Genomic DNA, 18637 nt, shown 5'->3' on the forward strand with positions numbered 1-18637 from the left:
CCACAGGTACGTGCCCGGTGCGTGAATACTAACATCTCAAGCCACACAGATTGTTCACAGTATATTTTCCAAAGTACAGTATCATACAAATATGTTGGGAAAGTTAAATAGCACCGCATGCTTAACCCACGATCACATTTCTGGACGGATTGATACTTGGAGCTCAAAGAAAGAACGCGCGTATAGTGTCTACTCTATGCTTATTCGCCTAAGAGTTCCTCGATGTCGTCTTCCTTGTCAGAGCTTTCCTGCCGTTGAACTTTCATCTTGTAACCGAGCGATTCCAACACGCTCGCGTTGTAATAGTAACTCAAGTTAATGCCAGGTACCAAACGCTTCAGTTCCTCTATGGCAGCGCGTGCTTTATCAGTGTCTCCGATATCCATGTAATGCTGTGTTATAGTGGCGAATAAGTCACCGCGACGTACAGACTGCTCCAAATCGGATCCCTGAGAATCGAGCAGCTGGCGCACCTGTTGCATCGCTGGCCCCGTTTCACCCCTGTCGAACAATCTGTAATAGTAATTCACGCTCCATTAACAATAGTCCTCTATGCATCCTGCTACATTATGAACAGAACCACATACTTCTTGATATCCAGATAACGTCTGATAGTTGCTATCCTATTGTTCACCAAATCGACAGCTCTTTTATGAATGTCAGGATCCCTGGGTGCGGCCACTTTTGCGAGACACCTGCTGGCTTGACTCAGAGCATCGAGAGCCTTCTCGTAATTCTGGAACTCGTCTATTTCCACTTGGGCGCAAGCAACGTAGAAGTTGGCCAGCAGATCCATCGCTTTCCCTTTCGAGTAGAAATTGATGATGTTCTTCAATACCTCCGGTTGGTTCTGCCAGTCCAGCGACTGCAAGTAGTTCCCAGCCATGATGTAGATCTCCCTTTGCCTGGATACTTGGGCGAAGAAGCATATCTTCTCTGTGTCGCCAGACTTTAGCAACGCCTTCATGGCCCTCAGTTTATTGCCAGCTTGGGTAAACTTCTTCGTCGCCAGGTGATAGTTGCCCTGCTCGAACGCGATTTCCCCGATTCTTTCCAATAACGAGATGCGGGTTTTCTCGCGTTCGGTGTCGTTGTCGACCTTGTCCAAGGTCATCTTCTCTGCCAGATCCTCCGCCAATAGAATATTGTGCTGCTGTATCAATTCCAGTGCCTTCATGTAGTTTCTTCCAGTGGCTAGTAGATCCACAGCCTTTTCAATCTGGTCGTTTTGAACGAAGTAGTCGGCACATTTCTCTATCAAAGCAGGGTCAGAATCTGCATTAACATCCATGATGATCAGCTGCAAAGCACTGTACTGTTTGGTATTGAACGCGATGTCCAGAGCCTTGTGCAGCAGGCCGGCTTTATGATACAGTAAAACCGCCTTATCTGGCTGATCGTTTTCCTCGTAATACTTTGCAACGTCTATTTGCGACTGCCTTGGCGCCAATATAGCCAGGGGCCACAATTCCTCGAACATGCTGTGTTCCTTGCACAGTCGGATCGCATTTGTGTAAGCTTTAGCGATTGTGTAAAAGTGAGTGGCTTGTGCTACATTGTTTTTTGATTCGTAGTGGGCAGCTAGGTGATAAGCAGAGGCGGCATGATTCGTTCGAGACACCAGATCGCTGACTTCATCCTCCCTGCCGAAGTAACAAAGTAGCCTCGTGGTTGCTAGAGTGTTCTTAGCTTGTTCGTAGAGGCGCAAGGCTCCCTCCATGTCTCCCGTCGATTCTATGTATTGTGCATGCCAATTTTTTATTTCTGAATCGTCGGAATTGTTCAGATACGTCAACAGCTCCCTGGGCCTCACCAGCAGCATCCTTGGCACTTCAAACCTGTGACAGTCTGCTTTGGTATACATATCAATGGCCTCTGCTATTTTACCTTCCTGCTCGAGAACTTTTGCATGATTGTAGTAGCTGGTTTTCTCACAAATTTTGTTCTCGTTCCTGGCCAACTCTGTGGCATCTTTGAACTTACTGCGAGCCTCAAGAAGCTTGCCAAGCAGGTCCAGTCGCTTTGCCTCGCGGAACAGACGCTCAGCGTCAGTGTATAACCCAAGTTCTACAGCTAATATTCCAACCTTTGCATCCAGGTTTAAACTATCATCTTGCATGGCTTCTCTGAGAGCCCTCGCTGCTTTAGCTTGCTTCATGTGACCCAGACACAACAGCGCCATGTTCAGCTGCTTCGTCTTGACACACATCCTTGCCAGACTCTTCCAAATGCCTTCATTCTGAATTGACTTTATCGCCTTGAAGGCCTCGTCCATGTTAGCAATGCTGATGTGGAAACTGAAGTCCAGCACAGCTTTCTTTGTCATTGCATCGCAGGTACCTAGCTCCTCGAAGTCTCTCATAAGGAACTTCGCCACTTTGCTGCTCCTGTCTACAGTCTTTTCAGAATTCAAGATGATAATGTGTGGAGCGTGCACACCCAGTATTCTGCAATTCTCATCTTTGATTGGCTTTATATCCTGCACGACGATTCCGTGGTCCGATGTAGCAAACATTGACACGAAAACCACAGTTGCCTTCGAAACGTCGTATTCATTTTCATTGTCCTGGCTCGATGTAGACTTGGAGTCTCGCATGTCCAGTCTCTGTGCACGGCATACAAGCAGCCTGGGGTCTTCCACGTCCCAGCAATGAGCGGTAACTAATCTTCCTCTGCATTTCACGGCTAGAGCAGTGTCGTCTTCGTCTATGTCATCGGATTCCGCGAAATCGAATTCGTGTATCTGATCGCTTTCTATGTCCCAGACGTATAACGTCGAGCTGGGCATCAAGTTGGTCATAGCAACGGTAATGGACACGCAACGGCAGTCCGCGTTACACCTTGCCTCGATAATCTCGGCGAAATCACTGATCGCTTCGTAAGTTGCCATTGCTCTAGTGTGCAGCTTCGCTTCTCGCTTGCTCAAATCCCAAATCTTTAATATACCATTCAAAGACGCAACTGTTAGGTACTGTCCGGTGAGGTCCATTGTGATGGGTTCCCCTTCTTCTGGCAATATGGGTAGCATCTGGATCACCGTGCCCTCCATTGATCTCAGTTGTATAATCACTGGAGTTAGGACGATTAATGTATGGTCGCAGATTAACAGCTTCTCAGTGTCGCAATTGAAACTTACGATCACGCTGGTGTTAATGGAATTCTCCCTGTGAATTCTGTAAGTTACAATCTGCCTACCCGAGGAGACAGCAATGTACTCCTTGTTAACAGCAACGAGTTGCACTTGAATGTCGGTTTTCAATGTACATGCTAGGTCATCGATTTCGATTAAAATCTGAGTGGGACTAAGTTGACTGGCACAGACACCGTCGTTGTACGCAGCACACATCGGTTGTTGATGCAATACAAATACATTAGTGATACAATTAACTGCGAGAAGCGGGCTTCTTAATAAGCTAGCGCCCCAAGTAAGTTGTTTTACTGTGCCGTGAATGCTACAACACTCTGGTACATTTGGCCAGCCAGTTTCCTCACTGTCCACTTCCGCTTTGCGCTTCCATAAGTAGATTGTCCCCAAATTTGTCCCAGCGGCCAAAGTAGCTGTAGAATATTAGCAATGAGTTCGTTTCTATGCTTTCGATACTGCAAACTGAATCGAGTATCAATAGTACCATTGTTTTTACAGAAAGATATGCTTGTACAAATCTCTTGTGGAGTAGCCATATTTCCAGTAGTTGAATCTGGCGGAGACAATACATAGGTATCGCCAGTGTGAAGATCCCAACAACGAACGCCCAATTCTCCTGTAAGAATTGCTAAAGTATTCCCACCAGCCCAACATAGCACTGGACTAGCTCGCGATATATCGCACCGACTGCTAAGTTTCACCTAGGGAAGCAATGAACAAATCTGTGCAAAATGTATATACTGTGTTACTGAAATGCGAGCAAACGTAGACATTGGATTACTTTCATTAATTCAGTGAGACGTCCAGTAATGGGATCTGTTTGAAAATGCCCTATGTTCAAACCCTCTGTCATAATAATAATAGAATCCCTGGTTTGATGGTGCAGTAGAAACTGTAATGCAACGCCGCTTGTGCTAAGAACTTCTGTACACTGCCCCTGATTATCGACAAAATATATCACGCCACTGGTGGTTGAAATGTAAAAAGCATGATTATCCCTTTGCGATAGAACTGCTGTCGGCGCAGCAGTTCTAGGGCGCCAGGAACTAAAAATATCTAATGCTCTCTCGTCTCCTGCAACTGCAGCTTTTGCTAAACCACTGAAAGCAATTTATAAGCTTTTAACTATTTCCAGGTGGAAATGTATGAATGCAAAACAGTTCGTACGCACCTCATATCCATGGTCGGTTTTGGTGGAATAGTTTTAAAGACTATATGAGCGAAGGTATCTTTTAACTCGTGGTGAAACATCATTAGTAATTGACCCCTAGAGTCAATTTTCCAGCCCACTATGGAACCAGCTGAATCTGCGGATACTAATCTTCCACCATGCTGACTCCATTGTAGAATATTAATGGACTCCCGATGTGGAGTCACTATTATATTGAATTCAATGCTTCCAGTGTCGCCCGGCCATATCTAAATAATCATTCACATAATTCCAAACAACGGTGCTTTTACTCTTATCGCTTTAATATAATTCTAAGAGATCGTTAACCCGCAGTTCTCCGCTCTCCCATCCTGCTGCGAGCCACCGCCTTTCCGGATGCCATCCCAAAGCAGTGACCTGAGCTACGGAGTGCCTGGGTGATTCCACGTCCTGAAGCTGCTCTCCTTGATCATCGTAAATTGTCACGAAACCACCTTTGTCCTGAGAGTACGCGGCAACTCCGAGCAATGGATAATTAGCGTGCCAAATTGCATGAGTACTTATAGAAGCTGTTTCTGGATTTTGTACACGTGTATCAAAGTACAGTGACATTATCGTTTTTAATCACTTTATTGTGACTAATAAACTTGAAATTTTCATACGGATAGGTTACTGTATATCCAGCCAAGAGTACTTAAATTCTAAGAGTCCCTGAACTTCATTACTAAGAAATTCTTCTTCGGCAAACAGGTAACAATGAAAATTTATGTAAACTTAAGTACACATTTGTCAACCAATATTAAAGGTTACTTCAACAAGAAGGTATCGGATTTATGTAGCAGCTATGGATTGATAAGTCTCTTTATTTTAAATATCAGTGAAGAATTTGTTAATCATGTATGCCAATGAACGTGCCGATGCTTGTCCGTTATTTTAATTCAAAAAGACAAAGTTTGCTGCTACATCTGACAGTTCACAAGCTTTGGTTGACATACAGGTTGCCATAGCAATGTTCACGCCAACGCCATGCTTCATCAATTTGTAGGGAACATAATTAAGCAGGAATGTTAAAAGTACAATTTCTCATTACTTTTATACTCTTTATTGATAAGAAGTAATGTATACAGTTACAATAATTATAATGGATTACAAACTACAGTATAAGATTCACTGTTCTACAAGCATTGGTCAAACCTTCTTCGTGTTAAGTACTCGATCTTCTAAGTCAGCTATTCTCTGGAATTTTCAAGCAGCTTCTATTAGCACCCGACCCTTCTACTCATTGTTATTTTACTGCCAATGTAACATTCATGTCGCACAATACCCTGAGATATTCCTGGGTCTGAGTTTCCCTCATCGCTTCTATTCCTGCCAAGTGTGTCCTGTATTGCTTCTCCAGCAACGCCAAACTATTGTCCATTTCGCTTTGCTTTTTCATGCTCAGAGATGTGCACAGTTCGTTCCTTTGCTCTTGTAACCTTAGTTGCAAAGCTTTTATTTCCAAGTCCTTGTTCTATACCGTTAATAAAATAAAGTAGTAAAATATTGCATTAGTAATGATCTTAGTTTGATTACCTTGATCGCGACTGCCATTCTCTTCTCGTAATCATGCTCAAGCTTTTTTTTAGATTTCTCGAACTTTCCAACAGCTTTCTTCAATGCAGAAACCTTGGAAATTAAATTTTGATTTTGAATCTGGGTTTCGTGGTCTATCTCGTTCCTTATTTTGTTCAATTCTTCCTTCATCATCATATGCTGCTCGACTAACATTGCCTGTAATTTGTCCTCCTAAGAGAAATACAATATTACTCGATAAGATACATCGCTCGGTAATATTCTATACTGTTCGTAGGTAAATACATCTTTAATCTTCATTTCCAGTTTTATTTCCAAATCATTAATCTTATTAATTAGTAACGCAGTTTCCTCTTTCCTCCCTGCGTTAATCTGCAACAGTTCCAAGTCTTTCTTTTCAAGTAGCTCTTCTTTCATTTGCAACTCTTTACTCTTTTCCTCCGTAAATGTATCAAAACGTTCGCATATTACTTTGATTTTATTCATCCAATGCTGGTCCAGTAATTTCGTTTCTTCCTCCTTGAAAATATGTGTTGTATTTCTTGCTTTACAAGTGAAACTTCTACCTCTTACCTTACCATGGATGATTTCTTCCAATTTCTCCATTATTGCAATTATGTTGTTATCTAATGACTCGTTCTTCAATCGAGTCTCCTCTAATTCTTGTTTCAACGCGGTAACTTGCTCTACAGCTTCGTAGTGATACTCCTGAACAACCTCTTTATAGTCTGTTTCAAGAGCGCTTTTCTTTCTCTGCATGTCTATCAGCCTTTAACAATGTTTCATCGTTTGAGCTTTATTGTCTCTTTTAAACCATTTTTAATGATATACTAACTTAGCTTTCAAAGTAGTGACGTCGGAAGTTAATTGACTAATACTTGCAGACAAATGATTATCCGTGTTACTACTGTGATTTCCCGGGCATTCCAATAATTGATTCTTTAAATATTCATTTTGTGCCTGCAGTTCTGCAATGATAGCACTCAATGTATCGATACGCTGCTCGTGAATGTTTAGCCGGCTATTTCTTATTGCATCCTGACTATGAAAGCGAACAGTTGGTGGGATTTTAGCGGCATGCATGCATCGACTTGTGCCTGTAGTATCCATCGAGCGCTGCTTTAATAACACAGTATTTCGTTGATGCTGGATACATTTTGCACTTGGTTTTAAGCAACTACGCTGAGGTCTCACGGCATAGTCAGATAAGTCACTTACGGACGAGCTAATACAGACCTATATTACATACAGATTATTTTCATTCGTGAGGAGAAATTTCATAAACCCTAGTATAGGTACCATATGATATGACTTGGGCAATGGTAGAAGGAGTCCGTTAGGTGGAGGTTTGCTAAAAATTCCTTCGATATGACCTATCTTCAATTGCCTGCACAGTTCCAGGAGATATTCATTTCTCAGCCGACGCTGCGCGGTGGTAGTGCTCAATTTATCCAGCCAAACCTTGCACAACTGTGCACTTTCTGTAGATGTCAAGTTCAATACAAAAGGTCTAACTCGTGCTAGGGTTTCTTTGAAGCATTTGTCCAATTTCAAAGCTTCCTGTTCATTATATTCTCTAATTTTTCGCATGGCTTTACATGCGCCGGTATTTATCTTACTTTGTGGAAGGCGTCATTTATGATGCCAGGAAAGAGGCATCTTTTAAGAAATTTGAGCCTTTTCACAGCTCGTTGCTTTTGTTCTTCGTTCAATAGCGGAAACTTCGCGATGGTGGGAGATTATAGATAGAAATAGATGAAAAACGGACGCGGAATACGTGCTTCGGGTTCGGGCCGTATCAACAATCATACAAAAGAAAGATTTTATATTCAAATTTATTGTGTATTTATTACTATTATTCACATCTACGTTTTAACTACATTTAGCTTCTTCTACACGGATAGTTTTATGTTACATCACTATACTTTGACAAGAACTACTATATTAGTTCGTATATTTAGTGATATGAAAGAGTCAATGAAATATATATTTGAGATTACGTGAAATATGATTTCCTGAAAGTTCTCAAGGAGGTATTTTTAGGAGTACAAAAAATATTTGCACATACTATATGTGTAATAAACGCGTATATACCATACCATATAAGAGTAGACCTACGCCCCCACCGATTTGCAGGGGCGGATCCAAGAGTAATAAAATAGAAATATATTATGACATTGTGTATTATTCTGTATAAATAATTAATGTGAATATAATTATATAGGCTATAGTACCGGATTGAGATATTAAAATATAAATTACAAGCAAATTTTATATCTTGTAAAAGAAAGTTAAAAAATGTACTTATGTACTTTTACATATTTCGTCCCCTCCAAGAAAGGCTCCTGAATCCGCCTCTGCTGATTTGCAACCGATCCGCGCAGCTCCCACTACTGCCTACGCACGCGATTCTATGCCGTTTTCCTACCAATCAACAGCCTCCTCAGAGTCGTCGTTGCGCGAAACGAGTCTACTCTTAAGTGGAATTCAGTATAGGTAGAAGCAAATATAAGCACAATAGCCAGAAGGAATGGTTATTGAGCTTTAGTTACATTATAATCCTTTCATAGCCAAGTATCACAGAACAGCTCACGAAACGACAAAGCTCGATGACGAAGTCATCGTGACAAGTTCGTTCGCTCCTAAGTCAAATATCTTATAAAATTATGTCCCATTCATGTCGCCCGATATCACTTTCTTTTTTTTTTTAAATCTATCTTTCAGTTCGCTACATCTATTTATAAGGTAAAATCGTACAATTTACAAGATGTACAATTTACTAATCGTAAGTTTTCTCGTACTTTGTTCATCAGCCTATCGTTTCCTGTTCGTCACCTGTATTCGAGTTGGTCATTAAGATCTAAAGCAGAAACTCCGCAAATACGTGTTAGAGAGACTAAACCCGGCTGTTCAATTTAACTTGATTTTCTGCTGTTTGTTTCAATTCTACCAATCGCCCTTTCATGGGTTGAATATTCGTGCCGATCCATTCGTCGATGGTCGTTGTGAAAAAGATACTTTCCATTTGAAACCTCAGATATCCCTCCAAAGAAGATAGTTCCAATACCAATCTGCAAAAGATTGTCATACAATTTTCCCATAAACGATGGTAGTAGGCATCGATCTTACTCTGTGAAAGCAGGTATTAAATTCTCCAGCTGCATGGGATTTGTGTAATTGTTTGCAACTTGCCACGGATTCATCCATGTAGATATTCTGTAATATCGTAGAAACACAGTCATGGACGTTCTATGTTAAAGCATCCCGACTTGCTCAGTTCCACTTATCTACACTTACTGTTCGCTAGCAATAATGTTATGGTATTTAGCTCTAAAATTCAAAAACCACTCTACACCTACTGCGACCTGCCACCCAGGGAAAAGCAAATTACTGGGTATCGGCGCAGGTCTTGGTTGCGGCGTTATATGGAGAGGGTGATCTATGTATCCTAAGCTCTTAGCCACTTGATTATGAATTTGTTCAGAGTAACCATGGATCCAGATTTTCAAGCACAATGCTAATGACGGTAATGCTGTGGGCAATAATTCGCATAATGTTGCATAATGGTCATACCTGAAATTAAGAGTGGATAGAACTAATCATTTAAACGCATGCTTAAACAGAAATTACCTCGACCATCCAGTGAAAGCTGTCCCCCGAAATTCATGAATTTTAGTGACGTGAACGCCCAATTCCTCTATCCATTTCTCATGGTTACTTATGTGGTGCCTTATGACTGGTACATGTTGCGAAGATCCAGTGGCACCTTTAAATGCGGTAGCTGCCCATACACGGGGAAAAATCGCCGCATACTTATCCCAGAGCCCTGACGAGACATTTTAGTACTATACAATATTTCAACGTTTGCATAACGATATCTACGGTATTAAGTAACGAAGGTCGTACCATGAGGTAGAGCAAAATTGTCTCGAGGATTGTAGTGCCAAATCATAGGCTCCACATATTTGCCGATATAATGATCTGCAAATAACATAAAGCCCTTTTATGAGCCAATATGTGGCGCGAAATAACAAACAGATTTTCGAGATACCGTTCAAAATCTGCATATCTATCGATCTTAACATATCGTCCCATATGATAATCTTTAAATAAGGATATGTTTCTTGTACAAATTGCGCAACAGCCGAGATGTGCTCCAAATACAACGCTGCCTTTCCGTACTTGCTGGAAGCAGCCCTTTTCGTGCAAACCAAGCAAAGGCCTAAATGCCAAACTTCGTCCGCACCTATGTGCAGATATTGTATGTCTGGATGGAAGTTAACAATCTGCCGGATCAGAGACTTCACCAAAGGCAACGTCCTCGGATTGGACGGACAAATGGAGCTCGGAAAGTGCTCCACTTCCCTTAAGGATCTCCACTCGTTATGCTTTAAAACGAACTGAAATTGTTTCTGGATTAGTCACCATGTTTCCTACGCGGGACTCTTTTCAGCTTCGTATACCTCCATGTGACCGAATGTCTGTACTAAAGGAACAATCGCCAAACCACAATCTCCTGCGATCTGCAATATGTGCTTAGCCTCCTGAGCCGTGTATCCGCTGGTCAAATGGCTGGGTCCATTGCTTCCTATGTGAGAGAGCTCTCGATTGTATGGGAATGTGTCTTCCCACTCTAGGAGAAGACCAGTGGCACCCCATGTCCTCAAAAGTGGAAATAACTGCAACATCGATAACTCATACTTAACAACTGACTTTAACAAATCAGTATCAGCGATCGCAGTCAATGTATTATTTATTTGTAAGATACAAATGGTGTCATTTCTGACGTTTTAAAAGCGATGCGAAAAGAAGGGAAACTATCTTAGCAGAGTAGTATATACAGTGGCTATATACACAAAAATTTACATAGAATATTACGCCTTATTACGCGTACGTGCTCGTTCTGGAAAAAGAAAATCCACGGACTTTTCGTAACTGAATAAAGTCGCGCGACCGGGTGAACGAAATAAAATTCCAAACATTAATGACACCGACAAAACAATGAAAGAAATAAGTGTCATTAGGATTAGGAGCCGAAGATGCTGCCGTCAGAGAAGAGATACTGTGTGTAAACAATGCTGCTGTTCATTCGAGTGACAGACCTTTTCGAAATAACAAACTCGTAGTGGAGCACCCTTCAGATCCAAGTGGATCAGTCTGCAAAGGTAGAAGAATGTTTCAGTGACGCGTCATTTATTGAATCGAGAGTTTTTTTTTTAAATTTAGGAGAATCGATCGCCCACTTACCTGTGCAAGCCAAACGTCAAGCCGTCCATCTTTCTTCCATTACTACAACGTTAATTAAAAGGGGCACAGTATCAGATTTCGATCGACATTTTACATTGAGAAGATTGCAACGAATATTTTTTTACTCCCTTTTATAATGCATAGACATTGACCTTTCGTCCTACAAATTTTTGGCCTAGTTTGATAAGAACGCGCGGGCCAAAATTTTAAATTCGAACGCCGACCGTCGTCGGAACTAGGATAAAAAATTCTTGATTAGAATTCAATGAATAACTATAGTAGCTTCGCAGGTTTTTTGCTTTGAATAGATTTGAATGCATGGGTCGTATGAATATTATTTCATTGTGACGAGATTGCATTATACGCGATAAAAGGATTATCGATTCAGTGTCTGATACGGTTGATAAGAAACATTTGGTGTACACAGGAATTAGGAAAGGTACGGATGAACGAGAGACTGCGTTCTCGACGAAATATAGTTTTATTTTCTGTATACGTTTACTTCAGCCTTATATAAAATATTACAACTGCACATAGTATTAGTCACTCCCAAACGTACGGTAGTATTGGTCGTGCGTCAACGATACATGTTGAGAATGGGTGCACAAGTGCAGTTGTTGCATCGCGAACGATCGATGGTAATGTCGGCCGATGACAATATTTTACGGTACTTACTCTTCGCCTTTCTCTTCGCGTACAATGTTCTCTCCTGTACATAGTAGTTGGCCAGGGTATGCCACTTCCTTATAGACAACAGATTACAGTTAGACGAATTTTTTGAGCGATCTTAACGTCTCCACAATTAAATTGTACATTCATAAGCGAACCGTCCGACTTAAACATTGATTGACACAGTACGAGTTAGGTGTCAGCCGCAAAACCATTCTCAGGCTAGTCGTTCAACACCAGAGAAGGATTGCACGAGGCTAATGTCTCAGGGAAACCTTACGTAAAATTTAATCGATGAACACAATGTAAAAAAAAAACGTTTACAGAGCAGGGCGTCGCGATAACGATAAGCACACGGTTTACAAACTAAAAGTGCAACGAACACTTGGCACTTTTTCTCTAGGATCATTTGCATACGAAATATAACGTAAAAACGTCGAAAGCTGTCCGCCGGTTCGATTAACGGTGGATTAACTGATGCGCCATTCTTCCGCTCGCTCCAAGATCGTTACATTCTAAATCGTTGCGTTATAAAAGAAACGTAAAACGGGCAACTAGAAAAAGAAATTTGTTAAACAGTGATAGTTTATTATACACAGTCGCGCGAAATAATTCGCCTTGTTCGGATAAATACCATTATCCACTTTATCTTTCCCTTTTCGCTACACGATACTTCGTTTGTACAAAATTGATTCACCGCAGGATGGCTAACACGACGAATCACACGAGAAAATGTTTTTAGTTCAACCTTCGCGTCAAGTCTAACATATTCATTTAGGACACAGTTTCTCGAGGGGTGCATTGAGGGAAGAGTATAATTAATATAAAAAAAAGAGAAAAAAATCCTAATCGTGTGATCCATCCTTGGTGTTTCGTGTATACAAGTGTCAGGGCAGGAATATAATAACAGTCAGCGATATACAAAAATGCGATCGGTCGTTTTAAAAAAATTGAGCTAATCTTAAAACTACGCTTACGTTACTTTCGGACACGAACAGGGGAATCGATCGCCGTGTGCGCCAGCCTAGACTTCGTCGAACGTAAAAAGACAACGGTCGAAAGAAAGAGAAGGAAAATGAAATAGCAGCGAACACGATGAATCATTACTTTCCAGACTGTTGACAATTTAAAAGTTCGAACATCACGACAAACATCTATGCTAACAGAGCGACGTCCGGTCGATCGCGACTATCATTAACAGCGATTAATTTCTAGTTTATCCATCTTAATCGCCACGATCAAAAAGCGTAATAGTGTAGTCAATCGTCGCCGGGCTCGTCTAATCTCGAAAATAGTCCCGCGCTTCGCGTTCTCTCAACCACCGTCATTTCAACACGGCGGAGTTGGAGATTTCGTTCTTCAGGCCTTCGTTTCTTTGTCAGTATTAGTTTCTGTCACATAGGATCGTGGATCGTGTACACGGCCGGCTGATTAGCGAGCCTGCCGTAAGTGGTGTGAACAGATTTACGAGACAGTTTCCAGAACGGAATTGCTTGTTCGTATATCTCTTAGCATGCTAAAAGGACTTAAATCTATCGCCAATGATTCCTCGGTGATAAATAAATTAATTACACGATTTAACGTTTACATCTTGGTGTTTCGACCGTACTCCAAAATTTGTTTATGATAAAAAAGAAGATACCTGAAAAGGAAACGTTATTTCACTGGGGCCTTTGGTAATAATTACTAACGGCAGCTGTTAAACACTGCCGCGGACTCACCCCTCGCTAGTCAGGACGTCTTTTAATCTTGCCCTGGTGATCAAATGATCGTCGCACTTGAACCATTGATCTCTTTGCTGCCGTATAAAGGCAGTGTAGTGCCCGGTCTCCAGCGAGCCCTCGTGGTTTATCACCGCGAACAAAGAGTATCTATTGTCGCTGAATGCCATGTCCTCTCCGTTCTTTGGCAGGCCGTCCATCATGGCGCTGTTGTTGTTGCCGTTCCGTCTGTGCGACATAAACGGCGTCATGTCCAGCTGTTCCGGGAACGAGATGAACGTCGAGATCTTCTTGTCCTGAATGCTAGAGTGTTCGAATCGTTTCAAGTGAAAGCTGGCTACGATGGGTAGCTGTTTCATCGTCAATTGCTTGGTGCTCTCTTGATAAGTCTGGCAATTGCTGCATTTTATTTTCGCGCTGGATCCCAAATGCTCGGCACGCGTGAACCTTTCTAGGCAATCTAACAACGAGGTAGGGGGGCCAGAACTATCGGAGCCGGACGCGCTAGCCGTCGGCCCCAAATCCAATGATATATCCCAAAACGGGTCTATCGTGGTCGACACTCCGCTAAAAAAAAATGATCATTATCAGTACAGGTTCTTTTCATCCACGCCTACGCTTGCGCCGTGAGATTTTGTGTCGTACTTGCACGCCTGACAGACCACGTCGCTCTGAAGCCCTCCGGTAAAGATTTGATCGATGATGCAGTTGCAATGATGAGGGTTGTCCTTTACCAAAATCGGCGCCGCTTCGCAATGCCTATGCAGCACGTCGAGCGTGGCTATAAAGAATTCATGGGCATCCTGCTGTTCGTAGCCTGCTAAGTGCCTGGCGTGCGTCCAGATCAAATGGAGAAGCTTGTGAAGCGTCAGCGGCGCTTTGCTGCCAGAATAAAATTCCTGAAAAAGATGAGACACTTCGCAGACCAGACAGCGAGTGGGTTGAGGGCAGTGGTGACGATCAGCAAGGAAGTAATCTCTTAACAGTGGCGTGTGTATGAGTGCCTGTACGATGCAGTTCATGAAACATGTACTTCCAAGATTTATAAGTCCCCTGAGACCTAAAAATATTATGAAAAGTTTTAATAAACGCTTGAATTTATTGGTACATGCGATTATCCTTGCGTCGGGTTTTGTCACAGCTCTTACCTATAGTGGAATTTTCGACGACACGCCTCCTGCGCGGATGCTTCCTCAACAAGTCTGCCTCTATCTGCGTCGGTTCCCATGCTCGATAAAATTCTCCAAAGCTCAGCGACTTTGCTGACTCGCTCCACTGTGTTTTAGCCACCCCCAATAATTCTCTATCGTATACATAATCGCCGCATTGGAAGCACAAAATATTTCCGTAACAAAGATCAACAGCTGCAACATAACGTTAGTGTAAGATGCACGCCTCTTTGGGTACGATACATTGTTGCTTAAGTATAATTACCTAAAAAATGCTTTTTCGTCTTCGCATGTTCCTGTATGTGACCTTTTACGTAGCAGCCAAAGAATATACAGTGAAGACACGAATGGAGGCGGTCTTTGTACGTTTTACATGTATGACATAAGCAGCTCACGGCCTAAAATATATAGGAATCGTATTTTCATTCTACTGTATTGGAAACTTGAAAAGACCGTGGTACAGACAAAGCAAGTTGTACAGATTAGATAAAAGCATCGTTCCAGGAAAGTTATGGTACGCTCTCGTAGATTAAAGCATGATAGGAAAGTTTATTCAATGAGACATCATAATTGCGTCGGACTATAAACCAATGCAAATATTCATCGGATCAAACGGTACCAGCCGAATCATAAATCTGCAATACCGTTATTTTACGCGAGCAAATCTGCAAGGAACTTTGTACCGGCGGAGTAACCAGGCACGGCGGCCATTTTTAAATCCATCATTATCCACGAATCGTCCACGAAAGTAACAGTAAAGGCCAAACAAAAGGAATTATATTATCAGCCCAATTTTCCTGCATCGTTTATCGCGGCGATTACTACCGGTTGCATGACTAATTCATTTAACCTCCGCAAAGGCAACTTGATTCCAAAATTACTCCATAACAATGGCTCCCTATCGAATCGAACGGTTTCGTGTTACAGTAATCGAAACCCCGCAGTAGAAAGGAGACGAGCAAACAGAGCGAGAAAGAAGGCCGGGGAAAGGGATCGCAGGCGGACAGTGGAGTTTAAAATATATGTACATATAAATTCTATTCAATGTTTCCAAAGAGCGCGCATAGAGACTGATCGCTAAAATCGACCGTTGCACTCGAACAAGTAAACAAAGGCATTTTGGAACGAACGGTCACCTGACCTCGTCCCAGCGGCCATGAATGAACGGGCGAGAAAAAAAAGGCGAAGCAAATACGAAGGTGGCACGCGGCCGCTTTTTAAAGTTCTGCGAACAATACGTGTATGTTTGCGGAGCGAGTTGTCATTCTAGCTAGAATTTGCATGCCCCGTGACTAAAGATCGCGAGTGGGATCGACAAAGTTAGAGGGAGAGAGATAGAATGATCTGGCGACTTCCGAGATTGCGAGGGTTCACGGTGCCGCAGCGATTCCTAATTTTTCCCAATTGCTCGTTTTATCGGCGCGACGAGACCGTCAGGGATAACGTCACGGAAGACGAGAGGCGGGCGAACGGCAACGGCGTAGGATGGCGAGATAGAGAGGGCCACAGACTGGAGGCGAGGAACAGAGGCAGGAGAAAGAGGAAGAGAGACGGAGACAGAAACAGAACCTTGACCACGGATCACGCAAGAAAAAGATAGTCGCACCTTTCTTACGCGTGCCTCGGTCGACGTGCTGGTCACAAAATAGGAGTGTATCACTTTGTAGGGCTGGATACCCTTAGCTGCTTTGAAATTATTCAAGTGTATGCAGCCATGGTCGCTCATCTCAGGCTGGCGCGAGCGACGCTGCCCTGTCTCCTCCTCGGCCTGCTGATGGCCCTGCGCGAACCCTCCGACCGTCGATCGGGTAACGATGACCACGGCGCCGACGTGCAGGCAGCTGACCACCGACGACGCGACGCGGACAACGGGCCGACGAGGATGACAGGCACGGGCGCTACGCGGAGCGGTCGCTTCGCGGCGACGACGGCGGCGACGGTGACGGAGGTGACGGAGGCTGCTCTGCGCGGGGCGTAGCACGCTGGCCTTGGCAAGAGCGCGCGTGTCGTTGACATGGAAAACCGCGTGAGCCTTGGAAAAAAAGAGCGCAAGGGTTGCCCGTGCAGTGTCGTAGCTAGTCGATCGCTGTCACACTCTGTATATACCGATCTGTCCCCGTTCGTCGGACAGAGACGGACCGCTGGCGACGGAGAAGGGGTGGGCGGGGGGCGGCTGGAGGAGCAAGAGCCTGGCAGACGGGGTCGAGAGACGGAGAGACGCGCACCGCCAGACGAGACGATCCTTAACACCCACGAGAATAACGACAGAGGCTGACAATGATCTAAACGTCCACCTCTTCCAGGGAAAGCACCGCTCCGAGATTCTTACGAGTCGTCCTGGCCACGTTTTCGACACCCGGGTGCTAACGGACACCAGCCGGTCACTGCAGGCGCCGCCGGTACGAGCCAGCCCCTCTTGTGTCCCCACCATTAACGGTAGACCGTTCCCAGGGGCGGCCCGTCCGGGGGAGTCCACGGGTTTGTAACGCGAATCCTCTTTCATTTTCAGAACTCTTCGGTGAAATAGTCGGTAAAGAGGTGGCTCGTTATTTCGGCATGGATTGCGGGAGATTAGGGAGCACTGGAGGAATTTGGAATGATTGCGGAAGATCGTTTGAATGTCAGACGCTTCCTGATTGGCGGGCCTCGCGGGCTTTCGATTCTTGAAATCGACGATGATCGCGTATCGAAACAACAGATTTCAGCCAATGACGAGGTTCGACGAGTCGCGTATTGCTCTGTGATTGGCTGCTATATTCTTCCCTGCTCTTTTTCAAACATTGTGGTTATTGGTAATATTTGCAGTATGGATCCACCGGTTTTGTCGCGTGGTTCATTAAGTAGAAGTACGATTTTGTTTAGTGTTTGTGTGATTGAGTGCAGTACCTAGTAATTTATTCAGTTAGAAGAGGTTATTGGAGTTCAACGAGGTATTAAGAATTGTATGATAAGTTTGTAGAGGTCCATTTTGGTAGAATTTTTCATAAGTGATATTTTGACTGTGCCACTTTTTGAAGCTTTATTTCTTATCCCTCGTTAGGCGGGTCCATTTTCACCCATGCTGAATATTCAGCTGTATTATTAGTAGTACTTCCCAAAGGGGATAAGGATTTTAATTCAAATCAGGATCGAAGTCTAATGTAAGACTAACGCGTGCCAATAAAAGTCATGGATTAAAATGGACCCTGAATTAAAACGCGAAACAGTGATACAAGTAACAAATTTTACGAAAGCAAAATAAGAATCTGTCATGAAACAACCTTTCAATGCTTCCTTGGTATCTTTCCTTATTTATTCTCTACTTCTTTGACTCTATTGCCAAATGTATACTGGGAGAAGTCGACAGTGGCGAGGGTTTCGAAGAAAGTAGATACGCCTTTGGCGGTCCCGCTTCCCTAACCCCTCTCGCCCAGAAGTAACAGCTGCGCACGATATATGTACATACATCCCTTTAGGATCGCATTCCCCATTGCTCGCAAAAGCAAAACCGCCAACTGATAATTCCCTCGTTGCGTGACCTGCACAGATTTAATGCTATCCTATAGCTCCGTCGAGTACCAACAATAACGTATCAATCAGATTAGATTTCGATCAACTCTAATCACCTAACCTCGGGAAAGGCCAATACGACGATTTGTGCGCGTATTGTGTTGCATCGTTCTCGCTGGAATTAAACGGTTCTACTAATAAAGAAGGCTTCCGATTTAGTCTTTAACAGTGTCATCATACGCATTTGCAGATTTTTGAAGATGTCGAGTTCGTAATGAAAGAAAAACACGTGTGTTCTATCCGAAGTCCAAATATATTCTAATAAATAATTGCATTACATAATTGCATAAAATATTAACTTAACTACCTACTTTATACATTTTAGAAATTATAAATTCGCGCGCAAATCTGCCACACATGCGCACTCATGCGAAAAACCACAGAAGTACTGTTAGCGTCATCTACGGTGAGT

The 18637-nt window shown here is 43.1% G+C and overlaps 4 protein-coding genes across 7 annotated transcripts; all 4 read right to left on the reverse strand.

Annotated features, from left to right (window-relative positions):
• Positions 1-48: 48 nt before the first annotated feature.
• Rempa (intraflagellar transport protein rempA) lies at positions 49-5259 on the reverse strand. The gene is made up of 6 exons (XM_076824429.1): positions 4644-5259; positions 4317-4564; positions 3927-4245; positions 3630-3846; positions 588-3558; positions 49-513 (listed from the first exon to the last, which is right to left on the reverse strand). The coding sequence occupies exons 1-6, from the start codon at positions 4905-4907 to the stop codon at positions 201-203; spliced, it is 4332 nt and encodes a 1443-aa protein (XP_076680544.1). The 5' UTR covers positions 4908-5259; the 3' UTR covers positions 49-200.
• Positions 5260-5348: 89 nt separating this feature from the next.
• On the reverse strand, positions 5349-7626 carry LOC143375399 (uncharacterized). 2 transcript variants are annotated; one of them, XM_076824430.1, is made up of 7 exons: positions 7170-7626; positions 6706-7106; positions 6444-6639; positions 6156-6389; positions 5871-6083; positions 5620-5808; positions 5349-5531 (listed from the first exon to the last, which is right to left on the reverse strand). In XM_076824430.1, exons 1-7 carry the CDS (start codon positions 7458-7460, stop codon positions 5484-5486), a joined length of 1572 nt encoding a protein of 523 aa, XP_076680545.1. In that variant the 5' UTR covers positions 7461-7626; the 3' UTR covers positions 5349-5483. The 2 variants fall into 2 exon arrangements, with proteins under 2 accessions (XP_076680545.1, XP_076680546.1); XM_076824431.1 differs by having other exon boundaries at positions 6156-6639; positions 6706-7095; positions 7170-7215.
• Positions 7627-8520: 894 nt separating this feature from the next.
• LOC143375402 (hexosaminidase D) lies at positions 8521-11363 on the reverse strand. 2 transcript variants are annotated; one of them, XM_076824438.1, is made up of 9 exons: positions 11118-11360; positions 10973-11027; positions 10334-10549; positions 9922-10270; positions 9777-9851; positions 9501-9696; positions 9168-9443; positions 9000-9086; positions 8521-8941 (listed from the first exon to the last, which is right to left on the reverse strand). In XM_076824438.1, the coding sequence occupies exons 1-9, from the start codon at positions 11144-11146 to the stop codon at positions 8767-8769; spliced, it is 1458 nt and encodes a 485-aa protein (XP_076680553.1). In that variant the 5' UTR covers positions 11147-11360; the 3' UTR covers positions 8521-8766. The 2 variants fall into 2 exon arrangements, with proteins under 2 accessions (XP_076680553.1, XP_076680554.1); XM_076824439.1 differs by lacking the exon at positions 9168-9443 and having other exon boundaries at positions 11118-11363.
• A 216-nt stretch (positions 11364-11579) lies between these two features.
• Not (ubiquitin carboxyl-terminal hydrolase nonstop) lies at positions 11580-17044 on the reverse strand. 2 transcript variants are annotated; one of them, XR_013086889.1, is made up of 7 exons: positions 16283-17044; positions 14942-15074; positions 14656-14871; positions 14153-14567; positions 13508-14074; positions 12062-13428; positions 11580-12002 (listed from the first exon to the last, which is right to left on the reverse strand). XR_013086889.1 is itself a non-coding variant. In XM_076824433.1 (7 exons), exons 2-7 carry the CDS (start codon positions 16400-16402, stop codon positions 13371-13373), a joined length of 1509 nt encoding a protein of 502 aa, XP_076680548.1. In that variant the 5' UTR covers positions 16403-16708; positions 16783-17044; the 3' UTR covers positions 11580-13370. The 2 variants fall into 2 exon arrangements, 1 of the variants encoding a protein (XP_076680548.1); XM_076824433.1 differs by having other exon boundaries at positions 11580-13428; positions 16283-16708; positions 16783-17044.
• Positions 17045-18637: the final 1593 nt, after the last annotated feature.

Source organism: Andrena cerasifolii, chromosome 12 (genome assembly GCF_050908995.1).
Source record: "Andrena cerasifolii isolate SP2316 chromosome 12, iyAndCera1_principal, whole genome shotgun sequence".
Classification (NCBI taxonomy): Eukaryota; Metazoa; Arthropoda; class Insecta; order Hymenoptera; family Andrenidae; genus Andrena; species Andrena cerasifolii.